General features: G+C 41.2%; 1 protein-coding gene across 8 annotated transcripts in view; it reads left to right on the top strand.

Annotated features, from left to right (window-relative positions):
- The window catches only part of igdcc4 (immunoglobulin superfamily, DCC subclass, member 4), a 57,951-nt gene extending 42,999 nt beyond the window's left edge, over positions 1–14,952 (top strand). For 6 of the 8 annotated variants that reach the window (XM_077594932.1, XM_077594927.1, XM_077594933.1 and 3 more), the window contains 17 exons: positions 1,519–1,652; positions 2,237–2,371; positions 3,373–3,525; positions 4,733–5,143; positions 6,813–6,977; positions 7,075–7,212; positions 8,162–8,344; positions 8,983–9,183; positions 9,357–9,455; positions 10,250–10,436; positions 10,500–10,627; positions 11,904–12,074; positions 12,206–12,340; positions 12,908–13,010; positions 13,465–13,690; positions 13,769–13,885; positions 13,961–14,952. In XM_077594932.1, coding sequence (XP_077451058.1) covers positions 1,519–1,652; positions 2,237–2,371; positions 3,373–3,525; positions 4,733–5,143; positions 6,813–6,977; positions 7,075–7,212; positions 8,162–8,344; positions 8,983–9,183; positions 9,357–9,455; positions 10,250–10,436; positions 10,500–10,627; positions 11,904–12,074; positions 12,206–12,340; positions 12,908–13,010; positions 13,465–13,690; positions 13,769–13,885; positions 13,961–14,401 — 3,127 coding nt within the window. In that variant the 3' untranslated portion in view covers positions 14,402–14,952. The remainder of the gene's footprint in view (positions 1–1,518; positions 1,653–2,236; positions 2,372–3,372; positions 3,526–4,732; positions 5,144–6,812; positions 6,978–7,074; positions 7,213–8,161; positions 8,345–8,982; positions 9,184–9,356; positions 9,456–10,249; positions 10,437–10,499; positions 10,628–11,903; positions 12,075–12,205; positions 12,341–12,907; positions 13,011–13,464; positions 13,691–13,768; positions 13,886–13,960) is intronic. The other 2 variants (XM_077594924.1, XM_077594923.1) reach the window with 2 other exon arrangements.
- Positions 14,953–17,921: the final 2,969 nt, after the last annotated feature.

Genomic DNA, 17,921 nt, shown 5'->3' on the forward strand with positions numbered 1-17,921 from the left:
CAATGTTATAGAACAAGGGTGTCAGACTCGGGTTGGTTCGTGGGCCGCTTTAACTTCAACTCTATTTCATTTTAGATATAATATTTAGATTTTTTTATATAAATGGATTAAATGAACTGGATTAAAGGACCTGAATATTCAGTTTTTATAGATCTAAAACAATGTTTGTTTTAGCTTTTTTAATATATTTTTAGATTTTACAAAATGATTTTTGAACTAAAAACAAAAAAATGGATTAAGAAATTACAATTATTGATTTAAAAGCGGGAAAATCAGGAAATTTAATATACGTCTATGCTCTTCATTTTAATTTGATCCTAAAACAGAAAGTCGGCACTCATGATTGATTTTCCCGGGCCACACAAAATGATGCTGCGGGCCAGATTTGGCCCCCGTCCCGCCACTTTGACACGTGTTATAGAACATGGGTGTCCAAACCTGTCCTAAAGTAGTGGATGCGGGTTTTAATTCCAACCGATGTGAAGAATATATTAATACCTAGCTGGTGTCTCAAATGTATAATCAGCTAATTGTAGTTTAAAAGATATCCAGACACATGATTAAAAGCATTTTTTTTATTATTATTGGAAATATTTTCTTCAACATAAGAACGCCATCCTAATGTAGAGTCTTCCCCTGTTTATTGTCCTGGGTGGCTACGTGACTTATTCGTTAGGACCAACTATGCCTGGACCGCTTGGTGTTCGTTCCCTGATCTCTCATAGCCGACTAGCACTAATAGCTGCGATGGCCCCGCGTGATCTGGAAACAGCTTCACGCTCACGTGGGCTCGTGGGTGAGATGAGACACTGCTACCAGAGGCATAGCTAATGGCGTGTCACTAAGAGCTGCTTTTTGTCTTTGCTTGCTGCTGTGTGGCTGAGACGGCCCCTTTTTTTACTCCTCATTGGTTTGTATTTTGTCATTGTCCTCTTTTCCCTTTTCCTTTTCGCCTTTTGTTTTACTGCATCTACTTGGATATGTGAAGCCCAGCATTGTGCCAATTTATTGACTTTACAATTATTTCGGTGGGAAATAACAACAATTCACTAAAACCAAATTTCCTTATTTATTAGGGATGTAAAAATATCTGACTCTTACAGTGTCAAAGTGTCAGTGTATACATTTATTTTTCTCACATTTGGCAGAATTCATGTAAAAATGTCAGAAATGATATAAATCCTAAATAAACCTGGTTGTTATTCTTTTTCACTAATTTTGTGACATGGCACCAATATGAGGTGGCCTGGTGACGAGTAATTAGCGCGTTGGCCTCACAGTTCATTCACTTGTGATTTTTCCCTGCAAGACACCTTTAGAGCGTCTTTAAACTTAACTTTTCATTGAAAAAAAAATCATTAATTTCTTATCTTAACTCAGGCACCACTGCTGCACACAATGGTCTCCTGCTTTAACTCTGAGAAGACACAAGAACCACACACGGCTATGTAGTGTGCTTATATCTTGCTCCTGACTCGAGTTTTCTTCTGTCTGTCGTCTTTCCTCTGTGTGAAACAGGTTCATTTCCCTTCCTAATGGCGTGCTCCAGATTCTGGAGGCTACCACTGCGGATCAGGGCGCCTACCGCTGTGTTGCATACAACTCTGCCAGGAGGGACATCAGTCACGAATCCTGGCTGACTGTCAACGCAGGTCAGTCTGCTGCAGACCTTTGTGTTATAGTTATAGTTTACCCAAGACACGGTACTCGGATGTTTCGTCGAAAGACGTTTGGTCCCCGGACGTTTGGTCGACCGGACGTTTGGTCGAACGGACGTTTGGTCGCCGGGTTGTTACTGTTGAAACCAGCTCTCAAAATTATAATCATGAGAGAGAGAGAGAGAGAGTTTAATATCTAAATATCTAATATCAAAATATCAACAGTAAACTGTCATAATTTGACAGCGAGTGAACCCGGCGACCAAACGTCCGTTCTACCAAACGTCCGTTCTACCAAACATCCGTTCTACCAAACGTCTGTTCTACCAAACGTCCGGTCGACCAAACGTCCGGTCGACCAAACGTCCGGGGACCAAACGTCTTTCAACGAAACGTCCGGTCACGCCAAGACACATTTCGAACGACGTCAATGTTAAGAATGCTCTTTTTTTTGCCCTACCAAGATTGAATCCTCGATCTTAGTCAGTCTTGACAAAGAAGTTGAGCAATTTTAGGGCATTTTCACAATAGTGGTCATATTCTCCAATGTATATATATATATACCCTTTCTTATCTAGGCTCTGCAGAAGCCCTGAACAGAGTTACGATCGTGGCACCGCCTCAGAATGTGACGGTGGTGCTCGGCCGTCCCGCCGTGATGGAGTGCATGGCGCAAGGCCAACCCAAGCCATTGGTGTCCTGGAGCAGACTTGGTAACGCTTCACATCCCCTTACACAATTCTCTCATTTTATTCCCTCTGCTGTCTTCTTTTTTTGACGTGTCGATTACTCACTCATTGTACGTCTTCCGAGAAATATGTGCCTTTGCACACCTCCAGCTGTCAGTGTTTTCCTAACAATAGACACCGCGTTTGTTGTTCCATTGTTCTCTTGTGTGGAGCTTTTCGTAAGGTGATTTGTCATGTCAGATTTATGCACACTCCCACAGGTCCAACGCACACATTTTTCAGTTGCAGCATGATCCTGTGCATTTCTTTGAGATGCACAGAATGCCAACACAGGTTTTAAAATGCTAATATAAGCATTAGTTCATGAACAGGGATTTTTACTGCCTTTTAGGTGAAATGTAGAAACATAACACAACGCCTACCTTTATGGCCTCACGTGTAATACACGATGTAATACATATTGTTCATGTGCACACAGTATCGGATGAATAACAGGAATAAACTACTGTAATTATCTTCGCAAACGAATCAATTACGGAACAACTAGCAATATTTTTCAAACAATGAAACAATTATGATATTAGCAGGCAACCTCACAACAAATTTGAACATTTTGTGTCAACAGTATTGGTTTTGATGAGATGCTAACAGCTACTGCCGCACCAAATTACTTAACAATGACATATGTATATAAACATTCAAGGTTTTTTTTATTTAACAGATATAAAAGTCGTATCACAAGTAGTATTAAAAGTTGACATGCAAATAGTTTGATGTACAATTATAAATGTTTTCTCAATAAATAATGGACCACAGAATTGACCGTTTCTAAATGGCAGTTGGCAATTTCAAAACCACAAAATCAATCAATTAGAAAAGTTCGCAAAAGGTAATTTGCATTTCATAATGGTAAACTCTAGTCCTCCTTTCAAAAGAAAACACCAAATGATTCCAGACTAACTTGACGTTGTTGAAATTATCGTCAAAGACTGTCCTCACACTATTTATTTGACTGCTTTGATCAGATGGAAAGCCCATCTCCACCGACATTGTTGTCCTCGCCACCAACCTGGTAATCAGGCACACGAGGCGCCACCATGTGGGAATCTATGTCTGCAGGGCCAACAAACCTCGCACTAGAGAATTTGTCACAGCTGCTGCAGAGCTGCACGTGCATGGTAAGTGACACTTGTCCCTGGTGCTTAGATACCCTGGAGTCAGCAAATAATTGAACAGAACACGAGTGTTGTTGCAAGTGTATATTCCTCTCGGGGGGGAAGGGCTCAAAGCTGGAAAGTAGCATTTGAATGCAAAAACACATCCAATACTTAAAGTCCTTAAATTCCCGAAAGCTCCCCCTATATCTGTTAATTTTCTCTTTGGGGCTATTATAAGAAAACATTCAGCCTGCCATTTTGAAAAGCAATGCTGGTTAAATTATTTAAATTCCCAACATTGTAAGAAAAAAGTCCAATATGGAAAGACCTTACATTGCGTGAAGCTATTCCCACTAAATTAATAAAAGTTTAAGTTATATTTGCTGATAGAGCAAATTCAATTTAGGGAGCTGTCATATTAAGTTCCAACAAGAGTCTTGTAAGAATACCTTGCAGGTTCAGCTACAGATTAACAAAAAGCTAAGACCGTGAAAGTTTTGTAACAAATACAAGTGCAGTTACCAAACATTAGTTGCGATTTATTCATGGCAAAATATTAGAATTCAAAGCATTTTCCTGGTTTTATAATGGTCACAGTCAGGCGGATGAGCGGTTAGCGCGTCGGCCTCAGTTCTGGGTTCGTGGTTTCAAATCCAGGTTGGTCCACCTATGTGGAGTTTGCATGTTCTCATGTAGCCCAGCGTTGGGTCAAGAAAGGCCTGGCGGCCCACAAGGCTTATAATACACTGGTGCTTTGTATATGGCATATGTGTCAAAGTGGCGGCCCGGGGGCCAAATCTGGCCCGCCGCATCATTTTGTGTGGCCGGGGAAAGTAAATCATGAGTGCCGACTTTCTGTTTTAGGATCAAATTAACATTTCCTGATTTTCCCCTTTTTAAATCAATAATTGCAATTTTTTAATCTTTTTTTATGTGTTTTGAGTTCAAAAATCATTTTGTAAAATCTAAAAATATATGAAAAAAAGCTAAAATAAACATTGTTTTAGATCTATAAAAAAACTGAATATTCAGGGCTTTTAATCCAGTTCTTTTAATCCATTTATTAAATAAAATCTAAATATTATATCTAAAATGGTCCGGCCCACATGAAACCGTTAATACGACCCGCGAACCAACCTGAGTCTGACACCCTTGGCATATGGTATAGGCCACAACCTCATACATTTGATGTTTGTTTCACTTTTTAAACATTTGTATGTCTCACCAGCCCCTCCAGTTATTCTTCAGCATCCAGAGACTGTATCCCTCTCCAGGGGAAACACAGCCAGATTCATGTGCAACAGCTCCGGTGAGCCCACCCCGATGTTGCGCTGGCTGAAGAACGGTCAACCAATCAGCTCCTTCCGTCGCACCAAGACTCAAAACCCTGGCGTCTTGCTCATCAATCAGTTGGCCCTAGAGGATGCAGGCTACTACCAGTGCATCGCTGACAATGGCTTGGGTACTGCCTGTGCCACCGCTAAACTCACAGTCATTGTGAGGGAGGGCCTCCCTAGCCCTCCCCGTCGCCTCACCGTGGCACCTTACTCCAGCACCACCGCGCTTCTCTCGTGGGAGAAACCAGAATATAACGCTGACAAAATCATCGGCTACTCAGTGCACTGCCAGCTAGCTGCAGGTGAGAATGTATATGTATTATTATTGGCCCACTATTGTGTATTGTGTTTATAGTAGTGTTAGTAATTTAAAATAAACTTTAGCTTAACAGATGGCCAATGTTAATCGGAAAGAAAGAAAGGAAAGACAACCATGCACAGTGTTGTCCGTGTTACAAGGGCTAATTAGTACCGTATTTTGCTGTTTAATATACCCCCCCATTTAATATACCCGGGAATATTAAACGGCAGGGGTATATTAAATGGCGTCACCGGACGTTTCACCGACGGACACTTGGTCCCCGGACGTTTCGTCGAACGGACGTTTGGTCGAACGGACGTTTCGTCGAACGGACGTTTCGTCGAACGGACGTTTCGTCGAACTGACGTTTCGTCGAACGGATGTTTGGTCGAACGGACGTTTGGTCGAACGGACGTTTGGTCGAACGGACGTTTGGTCGAACGGACGTTTGGTCGAACGGACGTTTGGTCGAACGGACGTTTGGTCGAACGGACGTTTGGTCGAACGGACGTTTGGTCGAACGGACGTTTCGTCGAACGGACGTTTCGTCGAACGGACGTTTCGTCGAACGGACGTTTGGTCGACGGATTTGCCGCCGGACATTTCGTCGAACGGACAATTTGGCGCCGGATTCACTCGCTCTCAAAATTATAATCATGAGAGAGAGATTAATATGGTCATTTTTATCAAACTGAGAGAACTTGCAATACAGCAAGGTGTTGAAATATCAAAATTATTAATAAGCGCACACATTTAACACCGGCTGCCATTGACGGCGGTAAACATCCGATGAACCTTCATTCTCTCAATTTCTAACTGAGAGAACTTGCAATACAGCAAGGTGTTAAAATATCAAAATTATCAATAAGAGCACTCATTTAACACCGGCTGCCATTGACGGCGGTAGATTAGGGGTATATTAAATGGCGCACAAACGGGGAGGTACGTTCCACTACGCACTCTTTATGCCGTGACGGGGTGCATCAACGTTTTGAAGACTAAAACTACTTACTGCTGAATAAAGTCTGACTTGGAATTTTAATGAACTTAAGTATCTATAATTATGCCCCCATGAACACCATACAAATCTGTTATGATCACGCTGCGTCGCTGGGTCGTCGCAGCGCGATCGGGGGTATCAGTTACGGTCGCGCCGCGTCGTGTGACGCGATCGTGGAAGGAGGTCGACCCAAATGCCGGAGGCAGGAGAGGACGAGGCATTAGCGTGATAACGAGTCCTTTAATGCATCAACCAAAACGTGCAAACAAGCGTGGCCGCATGCGGCGCGCATACGGACAGAGGCAAACAGAAAGGCAGCAGCATAACGACCGCTAGCTACCGCTAGCAACTGCTAACAACAGTCCATGGTAGAGTGATGATCCGGCGACGTGTGATGACGCGTCGCCTACTTAAATACAGGAACCGAAAATAATCATTGAATTGGCTACAGCCGGTACGTGTCGACGGCAACCCAGGAGGGCCAAAAGGGCACTCCTGACAAAATCCTGCCAAAAAAGCTGAATTGCCGTTTAAAATACCTGGGTATATTAAACGGCAGGGTTATATTAAATGGCGCACAAACGGGAGGCTCAAAAAAGCAAAAATCATTTAATATACCCGGGTATATTAAACGGCAAAATACGGTAGCAACAAATTTATGATTTTTCAGAATCCGATAATGTGGAGTACCAATTTGCGATGAACAACGACACTACGGAGTATCACGTGAAGGATCTTCTCCCCCACACCGCTTACACCTTCTTTGTGGTGGCGTACTCTCCCATGGGAGCCAGTCGCCCGTCCCTGCCCATTACTGTCAACATGCTCGAGGATGGTAAGTAGCAGAGCTTGGGGTCATGAATCTCAATTCCGTATTGTGACTTCATTATTTCTCAACCTGGAGAGACTTTACGTCTTAACCTATCTTGCAGTGCCCAGCCTGCCTCCCCAGCTGTCAATAGCCAGCACATCACCGACAGACATCAGGTTGATGTGGCATCCTTTGTCTTCGCAGCACAGTCGAGGGACCATTACCAGCTACCGCATTGAGTACTGCTCTCTAGATAACGGTGAGGATGTTTTATGAGTGATGAGCATCACAGTCGATCACTTTGTATTCATCTTTCATCACTCTCACCAGACACGAGTCTAAATGCCTTATCTTATTCTTTAGTTTCCCTTAAAGAAAGCATTGTTCCTTTGAATTTGAATTGTATCTGAATTGCCTCTGGGGCGAGGCCTAAAAGATTTTTTTTCCTCACAGTCCCCATGAATCCTGATGTCTGTGTTATGGATGCATTTGTTAAAATACCCCAGGGATTAAAAAAAACTCAAATCATGGAACACTTTAGACACCCTGTCTTGTTGAAATATTCACATTTTTGATTTGAGAACATCCATGTCATTTTATGAGTGACCATATACCTCGAAAGTAAAAAGTTTAATGTCCATTACCATGACAAAACAAGCTTATGTTAGCCTCACTTTGGGACAAAAAAATTGCATAAAGTCACATAAAAAAAATCACTCATGGTAATATACACTAAAATTGAGATCATAGCACAGCTGTAAAATTTATTTGCACACAACAACAAAAATTCTCGGATTCAGTTGCAATTGCTTTCTGATTAATTGCCTTAAATTCAGCCATGGAATGAATCATAAGTCACTTTTGAATTAGTGAAAAGACAAGCCAATGTACTCTTGCATCTGCTTTGATGATAAATTCAGTTGTAAAATCTGTTGCTTCATTTCCATAAGGAGTATATTAAATAACGCAACATAATTTGTTTACCAAACTCTTGATCTCACTCCAAATTCTTCATCTTCAGTATTACTTCCGAAAAAACTGTCAACTTTGAAAGTAGAGTATACCTTGAATGTTCTAGTGTGAAAAAAAGCAAAATGTATAAATCACACCTGAGTATACGTCGCAGGCCCCGCCGAAGTTTAAAAAAAAGTGCAACCTAAAGCCCGGGAAATGCAGCAATAGTACATTAGTCATTTCTTTTCCCACAGCCGACACTGTTTTCTCTGTGGAGGTGGCTGGCAATGAGACCCAGTTCACACTCAGGGAGCTGCAGCCTAACCAGGCTTACAAATTGAGGATAGCAGCTGGAACAGAGGTCGGCTTCGGGGTCCCATCTGAGTGGGCTCAGCACCAGACGCTAGCCCACTACAACCAGACCAGCCACCGCATTGGTAAGCTGCATGACTACACTTTTGTTATAAGGTGATAGTTTTTTAAATAAAAGAAATACATATTTAAGTGTTAGATTTCAGAATGCAGTCCAGTGGTTTGAATCTGAATTGTGAGTGCTTTTGAGCACACAGCATGCACTTATCGCAGTTTAAACGCCATCAGAACTCATAGACATTAGTCGACGATATAAACAATGCCCGCGGAACAATGCTTTTGACAGTTATGAAATTGCAAGGTATTCAGAGTGAGCTTGGCAACGACTCAAAGAATATAAAACATAGGTCACATTTTCATATGCGAAAAAATGCAGCTAGGTCAAGCTTTTTATCATTCTTTACCAAATTAGCATAAAGAATGCGGGCATTTTTGCAACATAGGTGTCAGTCAAGAGCACCTGGAGATATCTTTTTTCACTGTGTGGATGCTTTAAAGACATTAGAGAAATGACAAATGACAAAAAACCCTTTGACCACTACAAAATTAAACGTATTGTTGATTTAGGATTTAGTTGTATATTGAGCATCTAAAAAGTATTTGAGTATTTTAACCTTCATGACTATCAAGTTGGCATGTCAACCTGTATATTGCCCAACATGGACCCACTTTGACATTAAAACACCTTCCCCCGTGTACCCAGTGGTGTTTGCTCCCACTGAGCTGAAGGTGCAGGCACGAGTGAATACTCTCAACGTCACTTGGCAACCCTCACCCAATCACACGGCCGTCTCCGGCTACAAGCTGTCCTGCCGAGAGGTGGATGCTGACGGGGAGAAGATGAAGCAGACTCACGTGGTCAGGCTCCGTAAAAAGGCCAGATACCATCTCCTTACTGGTCTAGGTAAGTTGCATTTTGTCCAATGATTGAACAATGTTAAGCACATAATCCCGAGACTATGAAAAGAAACCGCACTGGATTAAAAAGATACATTTTATTTTTTACCCCGGACCAAAGAAAGCAAACTATAGACTTTTTTTTATAACCCTAAGGACATTTCAATGTTTTTGTGTTAGTTCCAGACCAACAGTATGAAGTGAAAGTTTGGGCGTTCAACAAGCAAATAGATGGCTCAGCAGCAGTTTGGAAAGGAAGGACAGAAAAGGCAGATAAAGGTAAGAATCTCAGTGAACTGTAGATCACCTGAAAACGATGACAGATAAGGTTTTCTTATTTCACAGTCTTCACTTTTTTTTCCTGCCTGGGATTATTTTTAAAGCTCAACAATTTTTTTGCGGCAGATCAAGAGCAAAACAACAGACTCATCTCATAAACATGTCAGTCAGGTTAAGTCGAGTTAGCAGACAGAAAATCATTCATTAAGCGCTCTTTACTTCCTTTGTTTCACAGTTTAGAACACAGGTGTCAAAGTGGTGGCCCGCGGGCCAAATCTGGCCCGCCGCATCATTTTGTGTGGCCCAGGGAAGTAAATCATGAGTGCCGACTTTCTATTTTAGGATCAAATTAAAATGAAGATTATAGCTGTATATTATATTTCCTGATTTTTCTCCCTTTTAAATCAATAATTGCTATTTTTTTAATGAATTTTTAGTTCAAAAATCATTTTGCAAAATCTAAAAATATAGAAAAATATTTTGTTTTCCACTTTAATATGGAACAAAGAAAAATTTGGTTTACTTTTGAAATCGATTAAAAGATTTTCCTTTACTAAGAAAAAAAGCTCAAATAAACATTTTTTAGACCTATAAAAAACTGAATATTCAGGGCTTTTAATCCAGTTCTTTTAATCCATTTATAAAAAAATATCTAAATATTATATCTAAAATGGTCCAGCCTACGTGAAATCACGTTGACGTTAAAGCGGCCTGCGAACCAACCCGAGTCTGACACCCCTGGTCTAGAATATTTGAATTATCATCGTAATTGTTTTTCTGTTTTCTAATTCAAGCATCCTCATTACCGATGCGACCGCCCCCTTTACCACCGAGCAGCATTAAGGCAGTGGCCAACAGCTCCACGTCCATTCGGCTCAGGTGGGAAAAACCTCGCTTCAGCACAGTACGCATTATCAACTACACAGTGCGCTGCAGCCCGGCCGGAACCGTCAACGCCTCTCTGGTCACGTACCACACCAGGTGAGTGCCAACATTGCACTAGAAACATCCGGGAGCAACTATGAATATTTTTCTCAACTGCAGCGCTGCTCAGGAGATCCTGATTGGAAAGCTAAAGCCTTTCACCCGCTATGAGCTGGCAGTGCAGTCCAACGGCTTGGATGTGGCAGGACCGTTCAGCAGTACGGTGGAGGAGTTCACATTCTCTGACAGTCAGTTTCTGACAGCTTTTTATTTTCTTTATATATATATATATATATATATATATATATATATATATATATATATATATATGTATATGTATGTATATATATATGTATATATATGTATGTATATTTATACACCGTATTTTCACGACTATATGGTGCACCGCATTTAAAGGCGCAGTCTCAGTAACAAGTGCTATTTCTGTATTTGACACATACAAGGCGCACCGCACCAATACACACAGCCAGGCATGGCAAAATATACACCAGCTTAAACATATGGACACACGCTAAAAACACGTTTTTAAAAAGGCAACGGAAGCAAAACTGAGTGCGGTTGTACTGTACTGTACTGGAGTCGCAAATCAACTCAGCTTCTTCTTCTTGACTTGGCGAAGCTCGTTCTCCTGCTTCCTCCATTTGCTAACCATGGATTCGTTGATCTAAAATTCCCTCGCGGCTGCTCTATTCCCATGTTCCCCTGCATAAATGATGGCTTGAAGTTTGAACTGAGCTTTGTAAGCGTGTCTATTTGTATTATTCATTTTTGGGGGACCTTAGAAACCAAACCGAAATTGTTTTGCAATAAAGCACATGCCCACACTGTACGGGTACCTGGTAGGGGCGTGCCTTTAGCGTCTTATCACACACCCACCCTCTGCAAGCCTGACCCCACCCACGTCCACCTTCTCTCTATAAAAGAAGCGTGTCAGCAAGAAGTGCTCTCAGTCAGGCTTTGAGTAATACACACGGCGCTCCGCATTATAAGGCTATTTTGGAGAAAATTTTAGACTTTTTAGTGCGCCTTTATAGTCGTGAAAATACGGTGTATATATATATATATATATATATCAATAAAACTAGTCATGCGATGAATTCTCAAGGGCAACCCATTCTAATAATATTTTTTCATTGCATCATATTGTTCAGTTGTAGTTACAAATTTAACCAAATTTAATCCAAGTGTGTGTTGGCGGGTAAAATTAAATCTAATGTTCCAATAAAGTGCCACCACCATTGCTGACTCTTGCACTACAGCTCCTTTCTCCTCATGCCGCTCATTCGCCCACCTGTGGTCCTTACGCTGAACCCAGGTGGCTCCAGTAGGAGGACGCAGATGGTTGTCATATAACATATCCAATCCCCCGCCAAGACAATACACCCTAACACGCCCCTTCTAGCTAAGCACCTTATTTGTGGCTTTTAATTAAGTTCTGCCACCCGTCCAATTCCCTCCTTGCTTCCCAAACCCACGCCATTTCCCTTTTTTGGCTTCCAACAGGGCCGTCCTCGCCACCGCAGGAGCTTCGCCTGAGCGCAACTGACTCCTCTTCAGTACTGGTGAGCTGGCTCCCTCCGCTGGAGCCAAACGGTGCTATCGTGGGTTATAGGATTTTGTACAGCAGCAACCTGAGCCAGCCTGAGCAGACGTGGAGGAACATCTCTCAGGATGGTGAGAATTTAACAGTTTTTAAACTGAAAAATGAATGAAAGTGCTACAAAAGGGACACGTTCCATGTTTTCTCACTTTTGTCTTCAACTTCGTCGGACACAAAAATAAATAAAAAATTTCCCAATGTACAGGCAGCATCACTAATGTTGCGGTGCGGGGTTTATCAAGTGGCACCCATTATTTTTTCAAGCTGGGCGCATCTACTGAGGTGGGAGCTGGGCCTTATTCACATGTAAAGGATATTCATACTCCCGTTGAGCATTATGGTAGGTGCCATTCAAATCACAAATACATTAGGAAGGATATTGTGCATTTTCTCATAATTTAAGACAATTCTAAGATGTCATAAAATCAAGACTGATGGTAAGCCTAATAACTTATCGATGACATCATTGACAAGTATTATTATTACATATGATGGGTTGACAAACACACCTATTTTGTATACAAGCCATACATTTGTCTTTTTTAAGTTTAATTCTAAGTGTCAGTATTGTTATTATTTTGAGGAATTTTGCACAATGAATGGAAATGACATTATGTAGGTGTGGGAGAAGACTCTTTCCATGTGTTTCATCTCTTGATTGATGCAAAAAGAAACTAGTATGAATATCAATAAAGGGATTTGATTTGATTGAAAATAATAGCCCTGTGAATCCACTGTCATTTTATAGTAATTTACTCCTGTGGGTGAAAATAAGCATAGATAAAAAAAATTCCACATGTTTATTGTTACCAAAAGTCATTTTAAGAATGGATGTAATAATAAATACATACTATACTGCATATGTATACACTTTTAGTACTAATGTTTTTTCGTTCAATTTAAACAGAGTTGGATATTCATGCAGTGACTGGCATAATTGTTGGAGTGTGCCTAGGGCTCATATGCATCCTCCTCTGCATGTGTTTCAGTTTCCGCAACACAAAAACCCGGTAATGTATCTTACACTAAAAAGGGAGAAATACATGTGTTTTAACTGCGTGTATGCACAAACAGCGGAGAGCAGAAGAAATGAAGAGACATGAAAAAATGTATACCACGAACGCAAAAAAAAGGCAGAAAGAGACAGATGATGAGATTCCACAAAGCTAAGACCAGCAAATATGACAAAGCTTATGTTGTGTTTGACATCACCGAGTCCCAATTGGAGTTAAATTCAAGACATATTTATAAAGCCCCTTGCCACACCCAAAATGTTGCCTACGTGCCTCAGAGTAACAACAACAAAACAAACTAGGCCAGAGCCAAGTTTAAAATGATAGCTTGAAAAAAAAAAGCTGTTATGAGGAAAGACATAACCATAGAGAAATGCTAATGTCCAAAATCTAGCCTAGTGTTCTAAGAAGTCCATCCTAGAATTAGCAATATTATGTCTGCCTCACTTAGGGATTTATCTGGTGGCCTGGACTCCGCAGCTGTGACCGCTCAGTACAGGAGAGGAGTTTACCCCAGTCCCGTCCATGCACCAGAGTGCAGTGATTGGCATGAGCTGGAGACACTAATGCCCTCCAGTGGCCAAGAGTGTGGCCAGTCGTCCACAGAAATCCCCGAGGAGCAGAGCCTAATGGTGAGCACCAGGGCGATTGGGAAAACACCAGTACCTGAATCCAAGGTCAAAACCAGATTTTCTTTCCCTTGACGATATTTCACAGTTTTTTGAGGAGCGTCTGATTTGTTGTTGTCTTTACAGGATGCTTGGAATGGCTCTGTGAGTCATAACTGGGCCAACAGAATCACCCGATACAGAGACACTGTCACCGAAGACTCAGCCGGATTCACCGATGGAGATCTCAACGTGACAAATATGGTAAATCTAAGCTCGAGGATACCCTGAAATGTGACGCTCTGTACATTTTTCATGTACTGACGCATGTGCATTCAGGATGGTCCAATCGCATCCCTGTCCAATAACCAAGTGGAGGCCGAGGTCATTGTCCACACAGAGGTCATCGGAAAGGACCAAGAGCACAGCGGGCAGGCCGAGGATTCCAAAGGTAACCGTGGACCTTCGTTAGAACAGACCGAGGAGAACTCTCTCGGTACACATTCGCCGCAGGATCGTCTTTCGACCAATCCGGCAGCCGACCCCAATTGGGAGCCGGAGCACAAACTGGCGAAGCCAAAGCCGAACTCGCCAATGGCCAACGGCTTCCACTCCCCCAAGACGCCGCGGCTGGGGCCCAGAACAAGGGAAAATGGGGACGTTAAACGCTGTCCTTCAGTGCAAGCAAAGACAAATTCCGCTGGGCTCAGCCCCGCCCCTTTCGTTAAATCGGGCATGGTCCATCCTACCTCAGTTGCACACAGTTACTTGTGCCCATAATCTGCATTGCAGGTACAGGCAAACAGACATTCTTACGAGGGATGATTGTGTATACGCACCTCATTGTCGGATTTTTTTTGTACTTTAAATCCACGATTTCACACTTATGTATATATATATGATACTGTCTTTATTTTAGACATAGCTTGTTTTAGCTGCGTGCATTGCAACCATACATTCCTCTGGATTGCTAAATGAATACTGCAGACCTCTCGATGTAAAACCTAAGACAGGAACCAAATTGGTAGGCATCAGTCCAAGTGTGTCGAAGTAGTTTGTCTTAAGAATGTCCAATACACCCACTTGTTGTCTCAGGGTCACATATAACTGTGAGGTATACATACCACAGTTGTTCATTCATGGACCTACACACATTTTGGGGTGTGAAATTTTGTATTGCATTGTATGCATTAACTTCAAATGAGCCAAATAGTGGAGTAACTCCATTATTTTTCATTTTAAAAACATTTCATTCATATGGGAGTCGACCCACTGTTATATCAGGAAACACGCTGAGTTTATTAATAAACTTTGCGCATTTGTCAACACCAGTATACATTTGAAATGTGACTTTTCTCTCGCAAGTTCCTCACTTGAAAAAATGATCTAAAGGGAGTTAGCCTACTACAGACTTTTCGAATCTGATGCCATCCACAGTTTTCTTTCTTTATCTTTTTTCTTACTCAAATAAGTATATTACAGCCACAAGAGAAAAGTTGTAATAGTACAAGTACACTATTTCATAATATTAAGAAAACTAGAGCAAAAGTATCATTTTGACAGGAGAATTCAAATTAGAAAAATATGGAAAAGATCATGTTTTTAATTTTAACACCTGCAGAACTATTTTAATCTTGTAAAGTAACATTGCAACATTATGGACAAAGAATAAAAGCGCATGCAAGATTAATTTAAAATGCAAACATACCTGAACCTAATGACTATATTTTCTGAAAAATTAAACTTTATTCTCCGTTATTTTCATTCCTTAATTTATCGTCCGTGCCGCTTCATGCGAGTTGTGGGGGTGCTAGAGCCTATCCCAGCTATGAGTCTCGTATTTTTTTCGGCACTGGGGGAAGGCAGTGTGCGGTCCATGTATCTTTCGGCCTTTTTTATATTTATTTCGGAAAAATAAAAACATAGATAGACATAAAGGTATTAATAGTTTTCCTTTTTTTACGTGTGTCAACAAAATTTGGGAAATGTCATGGTCTACGCTTCACTGTTTGAAGTTTGCATGTTCTCCCCCAGGCTTGCTTGGGTTTTCTCCAGGTAATCCGATTTCCTCTCACATCCCCAAAACATGCAGGATAGGCTGGTTGAACACTCTTAATCCCCTCTAGGTGAATGTTTGTCTTTCTCCTTGTGTCCTCCAATTGGATGGCCACCGATTCAGTGCTGGATAGGCTCCAGCACCCCCCACCACCCGTGTGGGGAAAGATTCGGAAAATGAATGAACGTTTGAAGAGTTCTTGTACAGAAACTCTAATATGTAATGCAGTGGATCTTAACCTTGTTGGAGCTACCGAACCCCACCAGTTTCATATGGGCATTCATGGAACCCTACTCTAGTGTAAAATAAAAGATGATTTTTTTCCTTCAAATTCAAGATATATAAATTCCTCGCAGCATTGATTGGCCAAGCAATGGTATGTGATCATCTGCAGCAATGTTCCCTCTAATTTTTTGTTTGTCTGGGCAGAAAGACAACCTCCCTGAGCACACTGAGTACCGGTGTGAGCAACATCATCATTGCTGGCTATGGGCACACACCAGTATCACACCTGCCATGAGCAGGTGTATGTCTACTACACATAAATGATTTAGTAATGATAAAATGTAATGATTAATATCTATGAATGGGCGGCCCGGCGGATGAGTGGTTCGCGCGTCGGCCTCAGCTAAAAAAAAATTGAAAAAAAATTGGATTTTATTTTGTGTGCTCCATATGATTTGCTGTGCGCAGAGAAGACGAGAGTAGTGCGCAATTGTGCACGCGCGCAACTTAGAGGGAACAATGATCTGCAGCCAGTGATGGTCAGGCGGGGCATTTTATCGTGAATAAACATGATGAGTCGAAGTTTCTTGACCTCCACTGAACCCCTGAGACCGACTCACTGAACCCAGGTTAAGAACCCCTTATGTAATGGAAGTGTAGATAATTCTGTGGGTGCTTGTGTTTAGCTGTCGTTTATATATGAACCACAGAGGGGCAGTGTAATCATTCCCAAAGATTCCTGAAAAGCAGTATACTACTACTACTAGCTGCTTGGAAAAGAGGGGAAAGTGCCACTCCCAGTTGCTGCATGTGAAGATCCAAGTGCTTCTGGAACTTTGCAAACATGTTTCTGCATACCTGTCAACCTCTGCCGATAACTGCCCTTATAAATGATTATGATTCCCCTTACAAACCCCCAAAAAACCTTACAAACACCGAGTCGTACGGTGTTTGTAAGGTTTTTTGGGGGTTTGTAAGGGGAATCATAATCATTTATAAGGGCAGTTATCGGCAGAGGTTGACAGGTATGAAACATGTTTCTGTATTGAGAAGAAATGAGAAATTTAAAATAGTGAGAAGTTTCCCCCAGCAACATATTTTTTTTGGCATGACAATCACGACTAGACAAAAGAAGGTCTTGATAAGCTAAAATATGCCTTTAAACCCAGCAAGAAGCCTGCCATTTTGATGTCAGGCTGCTTTTTCAAAAATCAAAGACCTTTGAAGATCTATTAGTGCAGTTAATCAAATAGCAAGTCATCGCTGCACGGACTAAAGTTTAACAACTTAAGATTCAAACTACGCTTTGCGTATGATGACACTGGATGGAACACAGGCACGCAGTCACTAATTTAAGGGTGAAAAGTCAAACCTTCCTATGATTTTTTGTGACTTGAACAGTTTTTGTACAAAAAAAAATCCAGCCCCTGTCCAATTTCAATGAAGCAATGATGTCCCAATACAGACAAAATAAATATTTGTATCAGGCTATGTCCAGATTTATTCCAGTGACAATTTTCAATATTGCAAATACTTAAAAGTGCAATTGGTGTTCACCAACAAATCAGCCGGTGTCGAAAAAGCAGACTATACACCAGTGTAGGCACACTAGGGGTACTAATGTGAAAGCATACTGAGCAATAGTACACTCAGAAATATGGGAGTCTATATTCTTTGGTTATATTTTTTGTTTTGGATGCTTCGTGTTCTAACTTTAAATTTCCTTGGAGAACCATGACTATCTCAAAGTATGGAACATTGTATTTAAAATCATGGTGCCTCAGGACACTGATCTAAAATACCTTCCAGTGTTTGTATGTGCAATAATTAATGCATTTTTATTGAAAGTATTTATATTTTGTTAGCCTTTAGAGTGAATTAACTTATCTACACAAGTTAGTGTCGTTACATTTGTCGTGTTCATGCGTTAACTCTGGGAAATGACTTTCAAAACTTCTTCCTGATAAGATGCATTTTCCCCTTTGTCAGCACAACTGGGGGCTATAACCTGCCAATCAA

This window comes from Stigmatopora argus, chromosome 2, assembly GCF_051989625.1.
Source record: "Stigmatopora argus isolate UIUO_Sarg chromosome 2, RoL_Sarg_1.0, whole genome shotgun sequence".
In the NCBI taxonomy this organism is placed as follows: domain Eukaryota; kingdom Metazoa; phylum Chordata; class Actinopteri; order Syngnathiformes; family Syngnathidae; genus Stigmatopora; species Stigmatopora argus.